At 36.6% G+C, this 18,843-nt stretch overlaps 1 protein-coding gene across 2 annotated transcripts in view; it reads right to left on the reverse strand.

The window, feature by feature from the left end:
- Positions 1–18,843, reverse strand: part of ATP2C1 (ATPase secretory pathway Ca2+ transporting 1) — a 173,516-nt gene that overhangs the window by 8,936 nt on the left and 145,737 nt on the right. Inside the window, exons 20-27 of one of the 2 annotated variants that reach the window (XM_019810711.3) lie at positions 17,175–17,225; positions 16,088–16,254; positions 14,653–14,721; positions 13,905–14,021; positions 12,924–13,071; positions 12,290–12,385; positions 8,724–8,865; positions 7,394–7,488 (exon numbers count right to left, since the gene is read on the reverse strand). In XM_019810711.3, coding sequence (XP_019666270.1) covers positions 7,394–7,488; positions 8,724–8,865; positions 12,290–12,385; positions 12,924–13,071; positions 13,905–14,021; positions 14,653–14,721; positions 16,088–16,254; positions 17,175–17,225 — 885 coding nt within the window. Of the gene's footprint in view, positions 1–7,363; positions 7,489–8,723; positions 8,866–12,289; positions 12,386–12,923; positions 13,072–13,904; positions 14,022–14,652; positions 14,722–16,087; positions 16,255–17,174; positions 17,226–18,843 lie in introns of both variants that reach the window. The other variant, XM_011286227.4, reaches the window with a different exon arrangement.

The raw sequence follows: 18,843 nt of genomic DNA on the forward strand, positions 1-18,843 counted from the left end.
CAGAGGAATCCACTAAGAAATATTATAATTTTACCTTCAAAATATGATAAATACTATGCAAATATATTTTGGTTTGGAACGTTCTGTTCTAAGAAAATGAGAGTGTGCATTTTCCTCTAATACTGCGCTGACAAGGGTATTTTGGTTTCTACCATTAATAAAATTCGTCTTCCCTAGCAGGATGATATACAAAAGTCTACTCAAATTAAGCTTGTTTCTGTGTATGTGTTAGGAAGAAACAACCAATGAGAAGGAAGTCCCCACTTGTGTGTGTGATGAAGAGCACAACTCAGATGGGACAACAGATCAGAACTTTCTACCCAATCATCATAAGAACAAGGAGCCTTGGTGCTGAGGTGGGACTGATTACAGTGGGCACATCCTCCCTGTTGATGATGATGTTCTGAGAACAGACTAAGACTCTGACTTCCTCCACATAGGAGCCTTGATGGAGACTCAGAGGAGTCAGTAACATCAAATTTGCTATCAAGTTCATCCATCCCAGAGATAATATCCTGTTAGAGGTTAGAAGGTAGAGAAAATTGACGCCACTTCCTTGCTAGTCCAATGAATGCAGTGCATAGGCCTATTTGCCTCTTTTTGAATATCTATATGAATAGGCAGCCTTTTTCTATAAAGGGCCGGAAAGTAAATACTCTAGGTTTAGTGAGCCATATGGTCTCTGTTACAACTACTCACTTCTGTTGTAGCATGAAGCAGTGATAAATAATGCATAAATGAATGTATATAACTGTGTTCCAATAAATCTTTATTTACAAATCCAACAGCAGACTGGTTTAGTTTGTCAACTCCAAACTAAATCAACAGCCCATGTGGGTGACTTAGGCAAAGATTAAAATAAACTGTTTCCCTAATTTGTAACACACTGGCTAATTCATGGGCCATCCAGACCTGCTCCCTATATAAAGACAGTCATAAATTCTAAGGCAATCCTATTATATAACCATATTGATGAATATGAGAAACATGAAAATATATTCAATTATAACTCCCTACAATTGATCTAATAATGCTTAAATATAAAGTTTGTCATGCTTTCCTATCAAGCAAACATTTTTTACAATCATCTATTTGGTTGGGGTCTGTATAAATAGCTTCAAAGATAATATTTTGGCAGACTCACATAAGTTGTTTCATATTGTGCTTTTAAAATGCAGACTTAATGAAAAAGAACAAATGGTCAAAGCATTACAGTATTTTCTTTATGACCATAAGATGGCACCAAATTGTTACTATTCAACTAACAAGCACTTCGGCATACTTATCATAGGAAGGCCTTAATAGAAAATTGTTTTTAATGTAGTTGAGTAGATTAGTATTTTTTAAAAAAGCACTGTATTAAAAAAAAAAAAAAAAAGCACACTTTGTTTACAGTTAAAAGCTAGAAATACTTGGAACCCAAAATGGACCTCCAGGCTCATGCAGAACCACTCGACCAATTTCTGGCACTATGTGCTGTTAAGACTGTGAGATACGGTTTCTACCCAAAGGGTTAGAACAATTCAATTATTGCTGAAGAAATAATGGTGATGGGGCAATCCTGATTTTGATACGAAAGGCAGTTCTGCCAGGTCTAACAGCCATGGGACCAGCACAGAAATGTGGTCCTTTGCCCAGAATATTTGTCAATTTGGCTAGATTCCAACCAAAAGGGAAAGAAACAGCAAGGTCAGGTGTGTTCAGTGATCTGCACATGAAACACTGTCTACCTGGGGCAGCTGTACAAATGCAGGCAGGTACCACACTCGCAAATACTCAGGAGCACTACCAGGTTTAGATCAGAAAAGAATTTATAAAGATCAAAACTAATGGCTCAAATCCTTTTTTATTTTCCTCCCCAAACTTCACCACTTAAACTTACTTTGAATGAGGAGGAAGATTATATCAAATTTCTGTCTAGATTTATCAATCTAGAGGCTTGGACTTGAATTTTTAATGCTTTCTAAAAAATAAAATCCAACAATTTTATGCCCAATCTTATGGATGGATTTATTCTTAATAGTATTTACAAGAAACTGCCCCCCACCCCCCACACACATATCTTTAGAGTAATCTATAAAGGCCAGGATGGCGGGCTCTTCAGCTGGGCTTTGAAGAACAGGTAGAAATTCTAATTCTCAAAATTGAGGCAGAGGAAAAAGGTTCTTAAGTTGAAGGAATACTGTCCCAAAAGATCAGTAAGTAGATTGTGTTAGAACACTGTGTGAGGCAGGAGACTAGAAAGATCCAAGGAAGAATTATGACTAAAATGGAAAAGAAAAAACAAAACAAAACACTGTTTTCTATTCTTCCACCACAAATCGTTAGGGGCAAGCAGCTAATAACTAATGTTAATGCAATTCACTTAGTGAATCCACAAACAGCAAACTTCAATCTAAGCTATGCAGTTCTTTGCTGTATATTCTCTCACCTCTTAAGAGAGTGTCTTATACTGCAACTATTAAAAAGATGTGCTCCCAATAATTCAGATGGGTGCCTTCCTGTCAGTAATCTTAATAATAACAGATTCGTTTTGAAAGCTCTGTAACAAAGCTAAAATGTTATCTTTCCCCCAGCACTTTAAATTTATGTTTGCTGAGTCCTACATAATAACTATACTAAAAAAACTATTTTCAAAAAAGTTTATTCTGTCAAAGCCAAGTTTACATTCATTTATTGCTTTACTTTTAGCAAAAGAAAAGATAATGCCTGTAACAAGAAATGATTTTCCTACATTATACTTGGTCAGCCATGGCTTTTATTTTTTTAAGTTTTTCTTTTACTTTTTATTTTAGAAAGAGTGGAAGTGGGGGAGAGGAGCAGAGGGAGGGAGGGGGGAGAGAGAGAAAGGGAGGGAGGGGGAGGGGGAGAGGGAGGGAGGGGGAGGGGGAGACGGAGACAGAGAGAATATTAAGCAGGCTCCATGCTCAGCACAGAGTCCGACAAGGGCCTCAATCCTATGACCCTGGAATCATGACCTAAGCCAAAATCTAGAGCTGGACACTCAAATGACTAAGCCAGCCAGGTGCCCTAGTCAGCTGTGGCTTTAAATCATTCTGGGCTAAAACCTCATCTAACATGTCTACTGGGAAATAAGGACAGCAGAAACTTCCATTTCAAATTGACCTGTGTCCCATTAAAGGCTGCTCAGCTTCAGTAATTCTCCAACAGCTCTACCTTCCAAGCCAGAAAGCACGAAACAGGTATTTTCCACATTTTTCTTTTCTCCCATGTCAATGCTCTCTCTTAGAAGATAGAAATGCCATGCCTTTCTTTCCATACTGACTGCCACAGCTCAATCAGTCCCTCTACCACTTAAGCGTCTACAATTCTCTTCAGCAGTCTCCCTATTTTGTCTTTACAATCCACCCTCTACGCTTCCAAGAGTGTATTACAAGACAAAAATCCAAACTCACATCATACTTCAACTTGCTACCAGTCTAATATGTCTTTACCTTCACCACTAGGCTCCTATCTGTCCAACCCCTTACATTATATACCTCCTGCCTTAAAAGGCCCAAAATCCTTGTAGTTTTCACCTGTTCCTTCCAGCACCACATCCGCCCACCCCAGCCAACACCTCTGTAGAGGCTGTGCACTTGATTATAATATTCTGCTGCTTCTAAGCTAGAGATTCCTAATTTTTTAAGGTTTGATTCAGATGCTACTAGTTCTAGGAAATTTCTTTGACAACATCTTCCCATGAAGTTGTTTATCTCCTTTGACTACTGTAACATTTCAGCATTTACCACTGTGCTGAATGTATCTCATATTGCTCTCCAGGGTTAAGACTGAGAACTCCCCAAAGGCAAGATACTACCTCTTATTTCTTTATAAATCTAAACCTGTAACAATATTTGCAGCCTATTATATCTACATTAATATCAAGGACTGGTTAGCCATTATCCATTATCAACAACCAACTCTGAAAACCAAAACCAAAAATAAGGTTGTCCAACAAGAGTTAATCTTCATACCAAATTCTAACTGACCTCAAGGAAGCTTAATGATGGGGATAATCTGCTTGTCCAGTCACATACCAGTTAGGATTAATATTTACCCACTCTGTTTTAGTATGCAAATCAGCTGTCTGGACTGCATCTTAGTCTAAAAAGGCATTTCAAAGATTTCCAAATGCCAATGTCAAGGGAAACTTCCAGTAAAATGTGTGCTGGGTTCACCTTAATGCATGTGTATTTTTAAAATAAATGTGCAAAGGGGCACCTGGGTGGCTCTGTCGGTTAAGCATCTGACTTTGGCTCAGGTCATGATCTCACGGTTCGTGGGTTTGAGCCCCGCATAGGGCTCTGTGCTGACAGCTGGGAGCCTGGAGCCTGCTTCAGATTCTGTGTCTCCCTCTCCCTCTGCCCCTTCCCCCACTCGTGCTCGCTCGCTCTCTCTCTCTCTCTCTCAAAAATAGACCTTAAAAAATATTTTAAAAAATAAAATACAATAAAATATAATAAAACAAAACAAAATAAATGTGCAAAGACCATTACTAACTTTCATGAAATAGCTTGTTAACAGTTATATACCCTGCTAACCATGTCCATGAGCTCTTAAAGGGCAGGGATGCCATCACCTTTTTATTCTTAGCACACTCTGGGTACTAAGTAAAAGTTTACTAAAATGACAATTCATCCATCCAAGTTTTTGCATGAGTCATATGTGGAAGTCAAATGCAAATGAACTGCCCAGTGACAAAGGCAGTAAGTAAGGTAAAGTTAATTAAGGTTCTCAGATACGGTATTTATGGTTTGCCACCAATTCCTTTCACTGAGAAACTATTTGGAGTATGGCCAAGACTCATTTTACTTATGTTCTATATAAAAGAGATCAAAATTTAAAGTGATTTCAGAAAGACTACCAATGTGAAAGATGTACCCTTTTATAACGTAAACAAAATGTGTTTATGCTTTCTGAGTGTGGTTACTATTAAATAAAGCCTGTATCCTGAAGGCAGGGTGGGGGGAGGGGGTTTAGGTTGCCTGATTTCATCTCTAGGTCATGCTATGCCCAGTACAAATACTAGAGAACATTGTAAGCCTTGTTTCTTTGTAGTGGGGAATTATCTAACTAATTGGTGAATTATTTCAAGTTCCTTTCTTTTCTTCCCAGATGTGTAATCACTTGGGATCAAATGACTCCATGAGGTAGTCTTACAGGAAAAAAAAAATCAAATAGGTTAGTATTATTAAGGGCTCTAGGAAGTCCTAGGGCTAGGAAATGGGGTAAAAATTTTAAATTTAGATACTAGTACATTTAAATAAGCAATGCTAATTTGATGATATATTATGGAAGATATATATACAAATATTCTAATTTGTTGTCATACTATGGAAAATTGAAACCTGGACGTAGTATATCTGTACTGTACATTTCACTTCTTTTTAAATCACAGATTCTACGCACTATGAGTAGTGCCTAATTTCTGTATCTTCAACATCCCTAAGATTTTAATGTTAACAGCCCCGACTGGAAGGTCAGTAACTTAAGAAAAGAAATAATTTTTTCCTTGTGGTTTAAAAACCAAATGAAAAGATAGGCACATTTATTTCATACAAGTCATACTCTGAACCTAAAATGGAAAGCAAAAGATTGATATGCACTTAACATATTTCAAGTCTTTGTAACAGCCAAAAAAAGTCATACAAAATTTAGGTATGAGACCACGTCACTAAAGATAAAGTTGACTAGACAATGGCTTCTATGTTCTATCTGATGAGAAAAATATACACTTGACTATTGAGCCTTAAAGAATAAAGTAGAATAAATTGAAGACATCTCAGCTCCTTATACTCAACTGTTTCAATTATAACTCAAAGAACCAATATTTTCCCTGTCATTAACAACAATATTTCAGTGCTAACACTGGCAGGTTAATATTGGTGATAAAAACTGGAGAGTGGTTTATCCTGACAGTTTAAAAAATGGACAATAATTATAAAATACAAAACTAATTTCAAGAATTAAACATGTAAGAATTTGAAACCCATTTCTGTTTCAGAGAGAAATATTCAACAGGAAAATGGACTTCAAATTTTGAATTTCTGCCCATATTTGCCACAACACACTAAAAAAAATTACCTACACTTCATCAAGCTAGTATAAAAACCGATGGCATTTCAAGAGTAAGTCCAACTATTTCTTCAGCATGCCCAGTGAAACAGAAGGCAGGGAGAGAACAAATGATAGAAGTACGAAAAGGGACAGGCTCAGGGCAGTGCTGCAATCTAAGCCAAAAAAGATGCAGATTCACGAAGAGCAAGGCAGCACAGAATCTTCCACACAAACCCTGGTTCATGAACCATCTATTTGAGTTTAGGACTCTTTGAAGTATAGCACTCTATATTTCCTAAGAAAAATTCTTAAAAACATACATAAAAAGACGTTAAGAAAAATAAAATCCAGTTATTCATGTGAGGTACTTGGATTTATATTTAAGGGATGACAAAATGATACTTGACAAAGTGCATATTTATATTTAACTCAAAAAAGAGGCATAACATGTTAATATAATCTGTTATAAATTTCAGCCCCATCACTATTAAATACTTTTGATTCTATAACTAAGTGTTAATTATAGACAAAGCTACTCTACCTAGAATGCCACTTGATAACCCTGTAGTAATTTTGCTAGACCAAAGACTCGTAACTTAAAACAAAACAAAACAAAACAAAAGCAACCATTTACACTTACTAAGAAAAGCAAACATTTACTTCAAATTGCAGTATAGGCTTTTCAATCACAAAAAGAAAGAAAAGAACAGTGATCTGACAGTGGTCACATCCTGTGCAAAAAACGTGATACAAAACTGGTAACACAAGGTATCTGTGCTGCTTACATTGCAGGAAAAAGGAAATACAGTAGCTGAAATATGGCACTCCTGGGAATCAACTTCTAAACCAAAAGAATGCCTTTGAAATGACTAAATTTATTTGTGTATTAGTAAGAAAGCCCCACCACCATAAATAGTACAATATTTAAAAATTAAAAAAAATTTGTATCTATCTAAGATAGATAGTGTATTGTTAGACCTCTTTAAGTGCAGAAGGTGGTTCAGGTTTTGTCTTTTTTTTTTTTTTTTTTTAATTAAATAACTGCCCATATGCTTTATAAAGTTCCACTCAATTGCAAAAGCCAATTTAAATCAAGAAATATGTTATCAAAGTTGCATAATTTCATTTGGGACTGCCAGCAGGTTAAAGTCTCAAATCAAGTCTTTAACATAACACTCATTTTTAGTCAATGGAAAGTTAAAAAGTTCTCAAATCTTCATTATCCTCTGGAACTTGCCCTTCTAAATGATCCTCAGACTGCAATTCCTAGTTTGCAAATAAAAGAATGCAATATGCATCATACTTCAAGAAAAGACGACGATGTCGAACTAACATGCTTCTGGATCTTTTCCCTGCTCCTTTCCACCTTCTTTATAATTTCGGCTACTATGCATACTGACGAGGTGAGACCCAAAAGAAACAGCAGATCTGCAAGAGAAAATAAGGTGCATCTTACAATTCTTTGAAACACAGTTGCAAAGTGTAATAGCTTACATTTTTCCAGCATTTTACCAGAACTTTTTAAAATACACTGTCTCACAGCATTCCACGGGGTACATACAATCAGCCTCAGTTTAAAATTGAGGAAAGTAAGGCCCAAAACGTATTAATCCCAAGTTATATAGCTAGAAAAGGCAGCAGCCAGAGCTAGAACCCAAGTCCTCGGACTACTTTCCCAGAACCATAACCTCATAACCATAACCTGTAACTACAAGAGGCCTTTTCTATTTAATAGACCTTATACAGCCTTTTTAAAAGGCTGTTCAAGCAGTGGGAACTGATTTGACTGAAAAATGCCTATATCAAGATTACTTAGAAATTTCTATCTATTCCATTTGAGACCCTAGAATTCTACTCATCATTTAAAGATCATGTCTTTACAGTAGTATCCACATTATCTCATTCTTATTCATTGCTTGAAAAACTGCAGCTATCTCCTTAAGACTCCACTTTTTTTTTTAAGAGGAACAGTGTAAATATGAAATTAAAATACTAAAAGCCAGTTCAACTTTAAGGTAAATTGTAACTTATAGCATGCAACACAGTGAGACTTCAGAACTTATTTTCATAAATACCCAAATTAACTTTAAAATACATCAGCCCTCACACTTACATAGGAAGATTTATTTTTAAATACACTGTATCCTATACGTTTAATACATAGTATGTGAAAGAATAATGCCTATCTTCCATACGATCTGATTAAAATCTCCTTTCAGGGTCAGACTGTTATTTTGTAAATAATGAATTAGCAAGTAAGAATAGTGAAATATTCGTTTAATTATTGAAACTAACTTTAAAGAAGAGCAATCTGGTTTTCAGTGAGCTTAAATCTAGATTTTTCTTCATACAAGATTGAAAAGTTATAAACTACAATTACTCCATTACAAGTTTTTGTTTGCTATAGTTCAGAATCATCAAATACAATCTGACAACTGATAATCTATAAAATATTACAGGAAAAAAATTACAAAAAAGTTTTAAAGTCTAGAGTAAGGCAAGTGTCTCCCCTAAACTTGCTTAAATGAACAAAAAATAGAATACAAGTCTCTCACTTTTTTATCTCACTTTTTAAAAGGCAATTTTTATTCAAACAAATGCATTAGAAAATACAATACTTCATCTAAAATACATAAATTATAAAAAGATAACATTTTCTTTACCCAGTATACTTAGGCTCTCGGTCTGAAAAACTTTTTGAAGTGGAGGAAAGTAAATAACTAACAACTGTCCCATGATGGATCCAAGAACTGCGTAGCAAAACATTTTATTACTGCAGAGTCCAATCTCAAATACAGACTTGGTCTGTTGGCAGAGCAAAGAGATAAATATTATTCCTTGGTCCCTGAAACAACTTCTTTATTATTACAATCATCTCCAATTATTAATAAGATGGACTGAATTTCACAATGGCAATAGCACGAAATCTCTTAATTTTAACTATTATTTTGGAATAATTCAGATGGAATAAGGGTACAAATTAAAGCAGCTTCTCTTCGGAGCGCCTGGGTGGCTCACTCAGTTGAGCAGCCAACTCCTGATTTTGGCTCAGGTCTTTTTTTTTTTTCTTCAGGATTTAAAAAAAATTTTTATACGAAATTTATTATCAAATTGGTTTCCATAAAACACCCAGTGCTCATCCCAACAGGTGCCCTCCTCAATGCCTATCACCCACCCTCCCCTTCCTCCCACCCCCCATCAACCCTCAGTTTATTCTTAGTTTTTAAGAGTCTCTTAAAGGGGCGCCTGGGTGGCTCAGGCGGTTGAGCGGCCGACTTCAGCTCAGGTCATGATCTCACGGTCCATGAGTTTGAGCCCCGCGTTGGGCTTTGTGCTGACAGCTCAGAGCCTGGAGCCTGTTTCAAATTCTGTGTCTCCCTCTCTCTGACCCTCCCCCGTTCATGCTCTGTCTCTCTCTGTCTCAAAAATAAATAAACGTTAAAAAAAAATTAAAAAAAAAAAAAAAGAGTCTCTTATGGTTTGCCTCCCTCCATCTCTACTTTTTTTTCCCCCTTCTCCTCCCCCGTGGTCTTCTGTTAAGTTTCTCAGGATCCACATAGGAGTGAAAACATCTGGTGTGTCTTTCCCTGTATGACTTATTTCACTTAGCATAACACTCTCCAGTTTCAGGTCTTGATCTCATGGTTCAGGAGATGGAACCCTGCATCGGGCTCTGCACAGACAGTGCAGAGCCTGCTTGTGATTCCCTCTCACACATACACACATTAAAAAAAAAAAAAAAAAGATGCTTCTCTTTATCATGGAAGAGTTTTCTCTAAAAGACTGAAGATTAACAGCAAGACCATAGAAAGAAAAGAAACTTTAGCATTCCACAATATAAGAAACTTTATTTGTATGATTACTTTGATAAATCATTTTTTAAATTAATTTATTTAAATTTTATTTCATTAACATACAGTGCAATATTGGTTTCAGGAGTAGAATTCACTGATTCACCACTTACAGACAACACCCAGTGCTCATCACAACAAAAACCATTTCTATCCATTAAGGTAGATAATCTAAAAGCTTTTTTTTTTTTTTTTTTTTAATGTTTATTTGCTCTTAAGAGAAAGAGAGACAGAGTGCAAGCAGGGGAGGGCAGAGAGAGAGGGAGACACAGAATCCAAAGCAGGCTCCAGGCTCTGAGCTGTCAGCACAGAGCCCGATGCGGGGCTCAGACCCTCAAACTGCAAGATCAGGGGCGCCTGGGTGGCGCAGTCGGTTAAGCGTCCGACCTCAGCCAGGTCACGATCTCGCGGTCTGGGAGTTCGAGCCCCGCATCAGGCTCTGGGCTGATGGCTCAGAGCCTGGAGCCTGTTTCCGATTCTGTGTCTCCCTCTCTCTCTGCCCCTCCCGTGTTCATGCTCTGTTTCTCTCTGTCCCAAAAAAAAATAAATAAACGTTGAAAAAAAAAATTAAAAAAAAAAAAAAAAACTGCAAGATCATGACCTGGATTGGGGTCAGACACTTAACCGACTGAACCACCCAGGCACCTCCTCTAGAAGTTTAGACCTAATTATGTATGTACTAAAAATGTAAAACTGCCTTTCAGAAAACAAAAAATGTAGCTTATTCAAAACTTAATCTAAATTAATGATAATTCATTACACTTGGAAAGTTCCAGGATGGCAAATAGTAAAAGACGTAACTGAGGATTTATAAGGTATTCTAAAATTGAAATGAATGGTCAGGCCTCAAAATGGAACCAGTTTTCAAAAACAATTATGCTCAAAAGTACTACTGGGTTCTAGTCCATAGCCCATTATTTTCTATCAAAACACTTCAATCAAGAAAAGGCAATCACATCTTAACATACAACATGGGAAGAGGGGCCCCTGGGTGGCTCAGTCAGTTAAACATCCAACCTCGGATCAGGTCATGATCGCCCAGTTTGTGGGTTCGAGCCCTGCATCAGGCTCTGTGCTGACAGCTCAGAGACTAGAGCCTACTTTGGATTCTGTGTCTCCCTCTCTCTGCCCCTCCCCCGCGTGTGTGTGTGCATGGTCTCTCTTTCTCAAAAATAAAATAAACATTAAAAAAAAATTTTAAATGGGGGCACCTGGGTGGCTCAGTCGGTTGAGCGTTTGACTTCAGATCAGGTCATGATCTCACAGTTTGTGGGTTCGAGCCCCGCATCAGGTTCCGTGCTGACCACGGACAGCTCAGAGCCTGAGGCCTGCTTCAGATTCTGTATCTCCTTCTCTCTCTGCCCCTCCCCTGCTCACGCTTTGTCTCACTGTTTCTCAAAAATAAATAAATGTAAAACAAAATTTTTTTAATTAAAATTAAAAAAAGATACAACATGGGAAGAAAATCAAATTTAAAATGTCCTAAGCTCTGACACACTGACAGAAGTAATGGGAAAACATTAATATACACAAAATTGTTCTTGTACTTCTAACAACACTTTCTTCTAAAATGAGACTAATACCAGGGTGCCTGGATGGCTCAGTCGGCTAAGCATCTGACTTTGGCTCAGGTCATGACCTTACAGCTAGCTCATGGTTCAAGCCCCGAGGGCTCTGTGCTGACTGTTCAGAGCCCGGAGCCTGCTTAGGATTCTGTCTCCCTCTCTCTCTGCCCCTCCTCCACTCACACTTTGTCTTTCTCTCTCTGTCCCAAAAAGAAACATTAAAAACATTTTTTAAATGAGACTAATACCATCTTAACAGAACCCATGAGTTTTGTCTAATACTCTCAGATATGTTAATTCGAACCTATCGTAAAACTACAGATAATAAGAGAATAGAGGGGCGCCTGGGTGGCGCAGTCGGTTAAGCATCCGACTTCAGCCAGGTCACGATCTCGCGGTCCATGAGTTCGAGCCCCGCGTCAGGCTCTGGGCTGATGGCTCAGAGCCTGGAGCCTGTTTCCGATTCTGTGTCTCCCTCTCTCTCTGCCCCTCCCCCATTCATGCTCTGTCTCTCTCTGTCCCAAAAATAAATAAACGTTGAAAAAAAAAATTAAAAAAAAAAAAAAATAAGAGAATAGAAAGAAGAAAACACCAAGTGCTGACACCTATGATTTTCTTGGATCTTCTGGTCAAAGTTAAGGCTATCATCGTCTCAAATGCCCCATCCCCATTATGACATGTTTGTGGGTAGACGTATCTGTATCTGGGGCTGTAATCTGTGGTGACAAAATCAGCTAAAACCCCACAATCCTTGCCTACTTACAATTAGTATTCTACCAATTCAATCAGCCAGCTAAGATCACCTAAGCTTACCTGGGATCTGGAACTTAGTGCATTGAACATATCGAAAAATACAAAGCACGTGAACGTCATTGTTGTGTCTCGAGGTGTTATCACATTGTCTCGTAGCTGTCACGAGGAAAAAGAATGATTTTCAGTGGGTGAATTTAATGGACAAATACTGCATGCTTGTAAAAGGTTAGTATTTTCTTTGCTTTAAAATGAAAGAGCTGTAGTCTAAGATATAAAACATATAAGCTGGCTATTCTTCCTATATGCCATTTAAGAAAGTCACTAAGGAATAGCTGTAATTTAAATAAAGTAAAAAGTCTTCTCACAAACCACGTATTGGATATTAAAACAACTTTCTTTTTTGATGTAATAAAATAGCAGTAAGGACTCAGATTTTCTAGTTTCTCCCCAAATTTTAATATATTAATTTTTGTTGTACTGGTATGTCTCTGCAGATTTAAACTAGTCTAATAAATGAATAAGCAATTCTATTAACCCATAAAGCCTGAAATCAAACTATTTTTAAATGTTTTTGTTATCATGTTTTCCAAAGAGCTCTCTTAACTTTCCAGGCTTCTATGTAAAACACCAAAAAAAGTGAATCCTATCATACAGAATGCATGTTATTAAGGCAGAGCTTATCAAGTAACTATACCTCCCGCCAGAAGACAAACAAAGTCCCACAAACAATGATTATAGATGAAACAAGTATTTTAAGTATCAGGTTTTTGGTCAATATGCTGTCCTTCCAGTTTCGTGGAGGTTTACGAATGACATCTTTATCCACTGGTTCTACTCCAAGGCTTCAAAACAAATAGAAAAGTGAATTACTTCAAAGTTTTAGGTTTTGATTTGTTATTTTCATAATCCCATTAACCTCAATTATCTAGGAAATGAAATGTTTTCTTATGGAAACAAAATGTTGACCATAAAAACCTTGGCTATAATTTCTCAAAAATAACCATGGATTTTATCACTCTTCCTTCTTTTACTCTTGTTTGTTTGGTATAGTTTGAAGGGAGATTGATGGTCAAATTTCAAAAAAAATTGTCCAACTGCATTTACATATAAATTTACTTATTTCAAATATGGCCTGAAATACTAAGCTACCACGTAAACCCTGAAATACCTTTTCAGGCAAGGAGATTTTAAGTAGGATGACTTATTGTAATGGCTGCTGACATGCATCAGTCAATTATTCTTTCTGCTGGGAAACAGCATCTAAGGCCCCATTACAGAAGAAAATACTTACATGCTTAAGTCTCAATACTTTCCCAAAGTCTCTAAAATTGACAAAAGAACCCAGGTAGTAACACTGAACTCAGGATTTCTCCATTACATCCCATTCTTAGAGACAAAAGCTTTCTTCCTGAGAACAGGAACTGTACCTATATACCCTGATCTGTTCTCAACTTAAGAATGGGCATCTAACACAGTGCAAAAGCTCGGTCCATGACATATCAACAAACACCCAAAGAGAGTAAATGATATATGCACACATCACACAATGTATAACAAACGTGTTGCTGCATGATAGATTTCCAATCCTATCCATGAATAAAATATTAAAACTTAATCATCAGGATATCACACCTTCCTTGTCTTTCTACTAGCTCATGAATAAAAAAACTCTTACCTCTGAGCTGGAGGTCCATCCATAATTATATTGATCCACAAAATCTGCATGGCATTGAGAGGATTAGGAAAGTTCATTAACGTAGCCAATGAGATTAAAGTTAATGCTGCTATACTCCTGTTGAAAAAAAGTAATTGAAAAAAATCTGTCAGCATAGTATACTTCCTACTACTTTTATAGCACTTCCTTAGCATTTGAAAATCTCATTTTACTACTGCGCTTTTAAAGGAAGTCTGTATATTCAATTACCCTATGCTTCATTCGGGTGTGAATATTCTGAAGCTAAAGTTAAACTTTATAATCCACAGCATTTAAATAAAGGATTTCAAGATGTTTAGATAATAACAAATAGAGGAAGATTCTAAACACTGAGTTCAGAATAGCTGTTACTACAGTATAGTTAACAGTTTCAACAATATTTTGGCAACTATTTTTTGACTACAGAAAAGCCCTTCTACTTTTGGAAAAAGATACCAAGGAAACACACTAAGATTTGACACTGCTTCCTTGGTTATTTCTGGAGCTAGTAAATAAACCACAAAGGTTTATACATTTTGATGATGACTTAGACATCATCTCTTTATCTTGCCATTTTTAATTTTAGGATAGAATTAATTTTCATTTTGGAAAAGTTACATATGAACAACACTCAGAAATAGCCAAAAAGCTTCTAAGCATTCTGCTTGAATTCTACTTGTCACATAATTTATCTATAAGACCCATGGTGACAAACTTCTTATAAACTTACGTGCTCAGTTGGAATCTAACAAAATTTTTAATGTTATTATAAATCCCTTTACCCTCTTCAATTGCAGACCTGAAAGTTAAAAAAAAATAAGTGATAATTATCATACAAAAATAAAGATATATCTACTCTAAAACACCATAGACCTACTTTTGAAAACAAGTTTCCAACTGATATAACACATCCATCATTAAAAAAGAGTCTGTTATTTTCTTCACATATTAAGATTAGAAACAAATATGGAAACATTATTCTGGTAAAGAATTAAAGTCACATCTGTGAAGCTCTACCTGAACTAATTTCATTATACAATATTAAAATTCTTATTCTTAAAGATATTTCAACATTACAATCATAACTGTCTTTTTACACAACAGACAATAGTACAAATTTATAACACTAAAATAATGAGCTTCTTTACCCCTTCAATTTTATTTTTCTTAAAGGTAAAGACGCATGCATGGTAAGGAATTAAATTAATGTATGTCAGGAATTAAATGGCAATAAAATATATTAGAAATCTAGCACATAAGCTACTATTGTTCCTACATACAATTAGAAATTCTGCTTTAGCAGAATTATATAAAGAATATGGTTTACAAAGATTCATTTAAATTCTCATTTGGTTAAATCTAGGAAAATACATGTTTTTTAAACAACTTCCCCTTCCTTTCAAGATTTTTCTACAAGTCTCAGAATGCAAAGAAAAAAAAACCCTATATCCCTATAGAAGTGTGGCAATTCAGAGCTCCCACATGCTCCACTTCAGGCCTCGATGGGTTAATGAAGTACCCTGGACATATAGTTAGAATGTGTCACTGAACTGAGGAGGACTCAGGTTATCTAACAGGTGATTATCAAGTAACAAGAGTCAGGGGACCCCCACATGAACACTGTGCAACTGACATTACCAGGTATATAACATAAGAATCTTAAATCAATTAGAAACCATGGCTGAAGGACACAATGCTATTTAAAACATAATCACTTGCATCACTGACAACAGGGACAATTACAGACCGAAGGCAATAGGTATGGATAGAGATTTGATTATTTTAATACTTATTGTAAAGCCACAAATATGCATATTTCTAATAGACTGAATTTAAGTAGAATAAAGGCTCCATTAAGTTTTACTGCTGTGCCACTACACTGGTGGCCAGAAAAATGTGACATCTGGCTGGCACTCAATAAATATTTCTTAAATGAGTGACTCTGCCATTTATTATATCCTTTTCATTGCATACAAATAATTTTCTTCGAAACTATACACTAGGCCATAAATAAGATTAATTAATCCTAGTAAAATAGTTCATCCACTGTGCACATATTTAAACAGTGACTATACTAATTCTTTTCCAGTTGAACTGTCTAGAGATGGGTACAGAAAAAGATGGGAAAAGATTCTCTGATGTGCATTCACTGAAACAAAACTTACATTATGGTTTGGAAATCATCATCCACAAGGATCATGTCTGCTGCCTCTTTGCAAACGTCTGTGCCAGTCTGACCCATTGCAACTCCAATGTCTGCAGCCTTCAGAGCAACTGCATCGTTGACTCCATCTCCTGTCATGGCTACAACTGAGCCGTTCTTCTGTAGAGACTGGAGTGGGGGGGGGGGGGGATTCTGATAAAAATGTTGCTTCCACAAAGATAAAGGGATAAATAACTCCTATTTTACTCATATAATAAAGACTGGAAACAAGACAGACCACCAATTTTTCAACAACCTTCAATATATGGAGGTGTTAAGATAAAGTTTAGAAAAAGTTTTTATTAATAGTCTCATGTGTGAGAACCATGTCTAACGTCTGATCTAGAGTTAATTATACAGTGGCTCTCAGGGGCAATTTTGCCTTGTAGGGGACATTTGGCAATGTCTGGAGATATTTTTTACTATCATGACTGGATGCTACTAGCATCTAGAGGGTAGGGGCCAGGGATGCTGCTAAACATCCTACGAGGTACAGGACAGGCCCTCACAACAAAAAATCCAGCCCAAAATGTCAACAGTATGAAGGCTGAGAAACTTCTAACTAATGCAATGGAGGGCTATTGTGATTAAGAACTTAAGCCCTTTAACTAATGGATACTACGTCAGTTGCTTTGTATATATTTACTGATTAATATAAATAACCATAAGTTTTAAAATATTATTCCCTCATAATATCTCCTTTTCTTGCTCTATTTATTCAGTTTCTAAGCAATTACTGCTAATTACACTGGGATGATTTGGCTATGGACTCCTGTCAGAACATACAACTACAATGTCAATGGTTTAAAGAAGGTTGTACTTGCAGATATTTCATTCAAGGTTTCTTCTACATCTTCCTTTGCTAACTACATTCTCTATTAATGCTTCAATTTCAAGCTCTAAAAAAAAAACCAATAATCACCTCTTCTGCTTCACAATACCTTTTACTTTAATGTTCTATCAACATTCCTAGTAATGCAATCATAATGAAAGACAAGAAGTAGCATTTTGGAGATAGCGATAAAACAATTGGATTTTTAGAGACCCACCTTAATAATTTTCATCTTGTGCCTGGGACTAGCTCTGTAAAATACCGCAACCTATAAAAACACAGGATACACTAAAAATCTTCAATGTTAAGAAATATCATAATAACTCATGCATTTATGACCCAGATTTTTAAAAATTATCTATTTAAAGTATATTTACTTTGCCACAGAGATCAAGCTTAAGCAACAGGTCGTATCTGTTAAGACACTCATTTGACAGGATCATTTCAAACTTTACCAACAGTAGCACCGGAAATACACAATCTAAACAAATTATCCAATTTAACCCATTATGTTTAAAGTCTGAAGACAAACAGCCTTATTTTTGAAATGTTTCAGAGACAGAGAAGGAAGAATTGACCTCCATGTTTCTTCATTACACTGGCAAACAACAAAAATGGCCTTTTCCCTTCGTTCTGTCTTCAGGAAGGATAAAGAACAGCTGCCTTTTTTGCTGTTGTTGTGGTTTTGTTATTGTTGTTGTTTATAAAGTGTCAAGTGTCGGGGAGCCTGGGTGGCTCAGTTGGTTAAGCATCTGACTTCGGCTCAGGTCATGATCTCACGGTTCATGAGATTCAAGCCCCGCATCGAGCTCTGTGCTGACAGCTCAGAGCCTGGAGCCTGCTTTGGATTCTGGGTCTCCCTCTCTCTCTCTCTGCCCCTCCTCTGGTCAAGCTCTGTCTCTCTCTCTCAAAAAATAAATAAACACTAAAAAAGTAATAAAAAATAAAGTGTCAAGTATCTGCTCATTCTCCCTCTTCATTTTAATTCTTTAGGTTCTCCTACACTATATCTCCAACAGTTTATATGCTCTTACCCCTCCAAACCATGCATTTAATTCCCTTTTCTGATGCCATCTCCTGGTCTCCTCAAACCCCTTCACTGTGCCCCAAAGGCAGACATCAACAACATCCCCTGTATCCTCCACTTTTGCACATTGCTCTAACCTAATTTTGCACACAGCAAAGCCATCCCTAGGGTGCTCTCAAAGAGTACCACCAGGAGAGCCTAGACAGGGGTAGGTGTCTTTCATTCCCCCTTTCTTATTCATAAAACCTCAGTTTTGAAGGTCACAGGATACTATACTTCCTACTAACTGCAGGCATTAACTGCTCCAGGTCACTCCCCCATGTTTCACAAAATGTTTTTCAGATTTTTTTTTTAATGAATACAATGTTGTATTAGTTTCACGTGTACAACACAGTGATTCACAATTCTATACGTTACACAATGCTCACCATAAGAGTAGTTACCATCTATCACTACACATTATTATAACACTATGGACTATGTTCCTTACACCGGACTTCTCATCCCTGTGACTTAATGAACTTCTGCTTCACTGTCACTCTTTCCAACAACACTCTTTCCAACAACACTTAAGTCACGGCGATTTTAATAACTACATAATATACCATTCTTCTCCCTACTGTCCTAGAGGATTAGTTCATACTAAGTTTTCTCTCCTCATACTTCCAATTTATCACCATCTCCAACCCTAGGCTCCGTTGACAACTTTGCTTCCCACTTCAAAGAAAACAGAATGAGGTAAGAACTTCCGTAATTCCCACCATCCAATATCTGTATCCAAGCACTATCCTTTCCTTCTCTCCTTTTATTATAGATGAACTAAATATGCTCCTAGCACACGGGTCAAATATTCTACCTT

This window comes from Felis catus, chromosome C2 (assembly GCF_018350175.1).
Source record: "Felis catus isolate Fca126 chromosome C2, F.catus_Fca126_mat1.0, whole genome shotgun sequence".
NCBI lineage: Eukaryota > Metazoa > Chordata > Mammalia > Carnivora > Felidae > Felis > Felis catus.